General features: G+C 33.6%; 1 protein-coding gene across 1 annotated transcript; it reads left to right on the top strand.

Annotated features, from left to right (window-relative positions):
• The first annotated feature begins 2,006 nt into the window (after positions 1-2,006).
• Positions 2,007-5,553, top strand: LOC129281286 (transcription factor 7-like 2). The gene is made up of 3 exons (XM_054917227.2): positions 2,007-2,357; positions 2,495-2,573; positions 2,930-5,553. Exons 1-3 carry the CDS (start codon positions 2,151-2,153, stop codon positions 3,040-3,042), a joined length of 399 nt encoding a protein of 132 aa, XP_054773202.1. The 5' UTR covers positions 2,007-2,150; the 3' UTR covers positions 3,043-5,553.
• Positions 5,554-6,907: the final 1,354 nt, after the last annotated feature.

The raw sequence follows: 6,907 nt of genomic DNA, 5'->3' as shown, positions 1-6,907 counted from the left end.
GCACAAATAACAGAGACAACTACAACAACATCAACTAAATCAACGACGACGACGATTACATTGATGATGATGTAGATAACGATTATGATGACGATAGTAATAATAATGATAATACTACAACAACTACTATTACTACTACTACTACTACTACTACTACTACCACTACTACTACTACTACTACTACTACTACTACTACTACTACTACTACTACTACTACTACTACTACAACTACTATTACTACTACTACTACTTCTACTACTACTACTACTACTACTACTACTACTACTACTACTACTACTACTTATACTACTATACTACTATTACTACTAGTAATAATAATAATAATGATAATAAAAATAATAGTAATGATAATAATAATAATAATAATAACAATAATAATATTAATAATAATATTAATAATAATGACAATAATAATGATATTATGATAATAACAATAATGATGATGATGATTAATGATGATGATAATGATAATAATAATTAAAAAAAAATAGTAATAAAAAATAATACATTCCAAAAGCACAAAACTAAAAGAGTACTTGCTGTTATCAAAAGCATGCTTTTGAATTTAATTAGCATTACTATTTTATTTGAAAATTATATTGATATAAAGTATTGTTTTAACTGAATGTGTTAGATGTATTTCCCTTTTGATTAAGATGATTTTTATTTTCAATATAGGCCTATATTTATAGATTTTTCTGAAATGAAAAAATAAATAGGTCTACAACAAAATAATGTAGAGTAGATATGGAAATATCCACATCAAAGGAGAAAAGATGAAATCTGATCATAATAATAATAATGATAATGATAATTTTTCATTTTTGAAATAAAATTTGGAGTTGTTTATCTATATGAAATAAAAAAGAGGCATTCAGCCGTCTTATTTTTGCAGAGTACTTTATTATGCTTTCTATGAATTGCAACGCTAAAGTCAACATGAAAGAAGTGCTTTTTCATTTATAATTCGCAAAACGTAAAATATATTTTGCACACAGAGATCCAAATTATTGAAAGTAGTTGAAGACATCTTAACCAATTATTGATAATTTTGTCCGCATTCAAAACTGATATTTAATAGAAGATGCAAAGGATTTGGTAGTATTAAGATATTCGAATCAAAACATTGAGACTATACACGCGTTCGTTCGCTCGATAGGCGCTCACTCTCACTTCACCGATTTCGACTCTTTTGAAAAGGGGGCGTGTCCGTCTGTCGATTACAGGTGCCAATCAAACTCGCCGTCAAGTTCAAAGGAGTCCCGCATAAGCGCATGTGCTACTTGAAAGTACCGCCTCCTTCCGAATCGGCTGCCGTTTGACGAATAGGAAAAGTCGAGGCATACGACTTTTTTTCTCGCTTTCTTTATGTTCTTACAACTTTTTATTTACCAATCCATTTTTTTTTCATTTTCGAAATAAAATATGAATTTTTATGTTACTTGATTTAAAAGTTTTGAAGACAAAATATACCAACAGATTTTCTATATATAACCAGGGAAGTGTTAACACTTCCCTGATATAACAAAAGCTACCAAAGATATAAAATGCCATCATTGTGATAATGAAAGTATGTGGTCATAAGAATTTTCAAATAGTTATGTAATCAAAATCATTGTACAGGTCCTGGTACAAAACTGTACAGCCCTTCCGATAATTTACATTTTCTTCCGATATACCCACAACAAGACAACAATCATGCCTGTTTCTCAGATTCGCGGAAAAGTAAACGAGTATCATATCGTGTTCAAGATTTGCTCGAAAATGGTTTGATAATTATATCCGAGTCGCCAATGTTTACCGTTTGAAAAGCATTGGGGTTTACAATATCACTAAATAGGAATGCGAGGAATTTGATTAATATTCATGAGCTTGCGCTGTGACATCATTGGCCAGGGCGATAATTGATTGGCCCTCGTTGACCCAACTGACAGACCGAACTGTCAATCAAGGGGTGCGGCAGCGCTTTGATGTTAGCCAGACTCGCACTTCGCACACTGCATGTACACAAGTGAATGGCGAAATTCAGTGGAGCGGGTGCTTGTTTCGAATGGGTCTAACGCGAAAAAGTGGGGTCAACTCGGGGAGATTTTTACTGCTATTTCTTGTTGGATTTTTACTAGGGAACGATGCCACAACAGCATAGTCGTGGTGGAGAGGACGATGGACCACCAGATGAAACCAAGACTTATCATACCGAAGGAGAACATGAGGAAAAGGCGAGCGAAAACGTGGTCGGACCTCGGGACTCGTTCGATGATCATGAGTTGAACGACGTGAAGTCTAGCTTGATCGATGAGGGAGAGTCGGTGTCGCATAAAGGCTCGACTTCGCAGGTACATGCCAATAGCTTTCAAAACTAATACACCTTCATTTGAGACGCTTAATTTTTATGTGATATATTCCTTATGTGTGTGTCATCTTCGTGAATGCCTGCTAATTTTCCTAAATTGTTTTATGGTCTTTTTAACAGAGAAATAAACGGTTGAGCTCAAGCTATGGCGACCATTCAAAGGAAGACCGACACAAGAAGCTTCACTCGGTCAGCGACGGTAAGGAGATAAAACTATACAATCTTTAAATCCCCAAATTTATCTTCATATTGAATAACAATGTTATTGATGTGAAAACATTCCTCTTACATGATCTTTACAACGATACAGTTACATGAAACCCACATGCTTGCTCTATTTTTTGAAATATTATGTTGTTCACTCGAGTAAACAAAGTCGCCGCCTCTCGCTTTTGATCGGCCGCCTATGCACATACACGGTCAGCACCGATGTGCTTTACCCTCTCGCTCGGGCAAGTGCCCGCGTTGGCTCGCGCCTAAATGTACCCCCTCGCCACAGCCATGCCATGACAATTTATCATCCAAATCCCCCATATCTTTTTTTCATTTTTACAGCGTCCAAGCTTGACCACGCTGCTCGTTTTTATCCATATTCAAGCCTGTATATAACCAGTGCTGGCTACCCAAATGGATCTATGGTCGGAGGGCCAGGGGTGAGTTACAATTGAATTCATAATCCCCGACCTTGTTTTCCTCCGAATCGAAACGGCCCGTAAATCACTGCTCTACTGTATAGCAGTGTATAACGTGTACACGTAAACCCATGGAGCATGGCTTTGTAAATGCACCTCTTGGCTTTACAGTGGATAATGCCTTCCTGTTCTATGTACTATAGAATGGGTCTGCTATGGGGTGCAATGATGGTAACCTTGCTTTAGAGGCATTCACATGGGTTTGTGTACACAGGGTCAAATAGAAACCACAACCTCGTTTCAACTGATGTGGTCTGTAGTCAAAATATAATATCTTTTTTGTTTTCTCTTGCTGGTTCATGTCCTTTCTTGGGAATAGTTATTTGAATTAAAAAATAGACCCTAGATGGTTTTTTTTCTTTCCACTGGATACTTTATTTTTCAAAATAAATATAAAATTCACATGAAAGATTGTAATGTATTGTCATAAGCATACTGTGTTTACTACTTTCTTAAAAAAAATGCTCTGTGAAAGTACTTGTTTCAGTATTTGTTTTTTAATTAATTGAATCAAGTTTATCACGTAGGATTTGATGGGAAAGATATCACAAAAATAGAAATTAACATGATAATTAAATAATACAAAAAATTTGCAAAATTTGACTCCATATAAAAAAAAAGAATTATATGCCGTTTAATCAATATATCTCCTTATAGGCTTGCATGATAATAACGTATTTAATTTTGAATGTTAACAGCACATTTTTTATACCGGTAATATGATAAAGTCACTGTACTAATACTATTTTTTTTTTTTTTTTTTTTTTTTGGGGGGGGGGTCTAAGTATAAAAAAATGTTCTTAGCACTACATCCTGACTTGTGGATCCTGCTGAGTATTGTCCTAGAAATAGAAGTACATGTATATTCAAGTACACCTTTTGGGACATTTTTTACTTTCGTACATGAAATTAATATTTTGATACTTTGTCTAGAATTATAGGAATTAACGATAGCAAGTATAAGCTGTTATAGAGAGTAAATAGAATAGTAAATAATTTGTTTTGCCTTGTATTAAAGTCATAAAAGGATGCTTTTGTCTGTAGAGAGCGGTAGAGAAAAAGGAAAGTAAACATATTGTGTGAAATTTGATTGGCATTTCACATTGCTCCGTCTGCTTCCCGGTGAGCAAAGAATTTTGATTGTGTTGCCCATCTAATGTACTGGACCAATATCAAGATGTTTTACAGGGTTTGTTCACATGAACAGAAAATATGTTTTATTCAGCAAGGAATCAAGATTACAGTTTGTCACTGATGTCAGTAATGTCAATGCTCTTTGTGTGATAGTGTACTGTACTGTACTTCATGAAACAAGGCTGAGCATTTTGTAGGCCTGTAGCCCTATACAACAATATACAACAATGTAAAACATTTTTTATACAAGAAATGTGTTTCTCCTTTGGTATGTTCCATTTATTTCTTTTGAAAATCCTTTTTTTTTTCGAGGTGGGGGATGGGGTCAGGTGACTTCAGTGTTTATATTTCAATCATTTTTTTTTTTTTATTGATCATGATTTTTCAAACCAGCGAGTTTTTGTATAAACTTAATTTTTTTAAAAGTTCATTTTATTAAAAAAAGAAAGATATTAAAGCCGTTGACAAAAACGGGAAGTGAAATATTATCATTCGTCTCAACCAGACCCCAAACGCCACATCACAATTGCAAGTAATCATACCCCCAAATTTGCATCTGTAGAGAAATTAAGAACTAGATGAGAAGATGCTGAGAAATTGAAAACGGTCCTAACTAAACGTCAATGGGAATGTACCCTCCATTTTCTCCCTCATGTGGACAACACACTTGTACCACATTGCAAGAAACCCAAGCTATGATTGACATGGACATGACCTTTGAACCAGTTTCTATTTCTGGGAATATATACCAACCCCCACAAGCATGGGATCATGTATCTGTAAACCATATTACCACTTGCATATTTCATCCATATGTCTGTAGAAATCACATTCATATTTTTGTTGATGACTTTGTCACATTCTACAAATACCCGCTGTGTGTCTGTTTGATGAATGGATTCAAAGTAAAATGATTTATATTCCCTCCTTATGAATTTTTATTAATTATTTGTCTTAGAAAATTTGGAAACTTGCATTTATACATCATGATTTTATGAATTCATGCAAGTAGGCCTAATCAAGAATTTATGTGGGGTTTCCTCCCATAATTGCAATGTCTTGGCCAACTTTTATACTCAAGTTCACATTTCCTGATGTTCTTTTCCCTTGAAGTTGGTTTTCAAGGGTATTAATTATGATTTTATTCCAAATGACTACATGTAGTTAAAGTTATTTAGGGTCCTTGTTTAAACTTTACATCTTACAGTTAATACCGTATATGCAGCCTGCATATACATGTATGTTTACAAATAATAATACGAAAGGTGGACGTTTTGTCACACAACACAAGCTCGATCCATTTTATTTACATGTAGCTTGCATGTTTTTCATTATTGAAAAAAAGTATTTCTGAAGAAAAATAATTACAACAGGTGTAAAGAGCCTTTGAGTGGAAATTGCCAGTGATAATTGCTATCCTACATACATGTACTTAATAGGAAAAATAACACTCCTTTGCAAATGAGTATTTTAGCTTAAAAGTGTGGGTTCGATGATATTGTTTATTTCAAGCTGGAAATGCAGCATCTAGAAATATACAACTTGGTTCAAAATAATGTGAAGATTATCATCAAAATGAGAGTGAGCTCAATTGATAAAATTAATGAATTTCTGAAGGCAAGGATTCATTCTGTGAGCAAGAAATCATGTGATGAGTGAGACTCATTCTACTGTTCACTTTATAGAAAAAGGAACATTTATTGTTCAGCCTAAATAAATAACACTATCAGTCTGTTTTTAATAAGCACTTGTTAGTTGTTACAATATGAAAGGTTATCTATTATTTTGGAATTAAATTGAATATCAATCTAAAATTGAATGAAAATATGAAGCGTCCAATTGTTCGATTTCATTATGTGGAGATGTATGTACGTGTCACGCAAATTCAACAGAAACTCACAATTTTTTTGAGGGATTTAAGTCTAATTTTTGAACGAACACGATCGTTTGGACTTATGGTAGGACATTTGACTAGGTCTTTTTCCCATGTTCTTATAATATTACTAAAGCTCTCTAAAGCAGGTCTCTCTTTTAAAGGCCAAGTCCACCCCAGGAAAATGCTGACTTGAATAAATAGAGAAAAATCAAACTAGCATAGTGCTGAAAATTTTATCAAAATCGGATGTAAAATAAGAAAGTTATGACATTTTAAAGTTTCGCTTATTTTTCACAAAACAGTGATATGCACAACTAGGTGACTTAGTCGATGATGTCCATCACTCACTATTTCTTATGTTTTTTATTGTTTGAATTAAACAATATTTCATTTTTATAGATTTGACAATAAGGACCAACTTGACTGAACCATATAGTATCAAACAATGCTAATTTCACATGTTCAGAGAGGAATTAATCAGTGTATTACTTGACAATGAGGAGAAAATTAGAATATTTCATATTTCATATAATAAAATACGAAAGAAATAGTGAGTGGATGACGTCATAGTCTCCTCATTTGCATACCAGCCAGGATTTGCATATAACTGTTTTGTGAAATTTAGCGAAACTTTAAAATGTCATAACTTTCTTATTTCATATCCGATTTTGATGAAATTTTCAGTGTTGTGCTTGTTGTATTTTCCCCTTTTTATTCAAATCAACTTTTTGTTGGGGGGGACTTGTCCTTTAAACAGTTTTATCTACCCAAACCCTTGGTAAAACATGAAGAAAGACATTTCTAATCAACTTTGGAAAAACTTGTCTGTAC

The sequence above is a fragment of the Lytechinus pictus genome, chromosome 18, assembly GCF_037042905.1.
Source record: "Lytechinus pictus isolate F3 Inbred chromosome 18, Lp3.0, whole genome shotgun sequence".
Lineage (NCBI taxonomy): Eukaryota > Metazoa > Echinodermata > Echinoidea > Temnopleuroida > Toxopneustidae > Lytechinus > Lytechinus pictus.
Note: the sequence above shows the minus strand (reverse complement) of the source record. Positions and strands in the feature narration are given on the sequence as shown.

Coding starts and splice junctions, on each gene's coding strand:
- LOC129281286 (XM_054917227.2), top strand. CDS start 2,151: ATGCCACAACAGCATAGTCGTGGTGGAGAGGACGATGGACCACCAGAT. Junction 2,358..2,494: donor ATAAAGGCTCGACTTCGCAG/GTACATGCCAAT, acceptor TCTTTTTAACAG/AGAAATAAACGGTTGAGCTC. Junction 2,574..2,929: donor GCTTCACTCGGTCAGCGACG/GTAAGGAGATAA, acceptor TCATTTTTACAG/CGTCCAAGCTTGACCACGCT.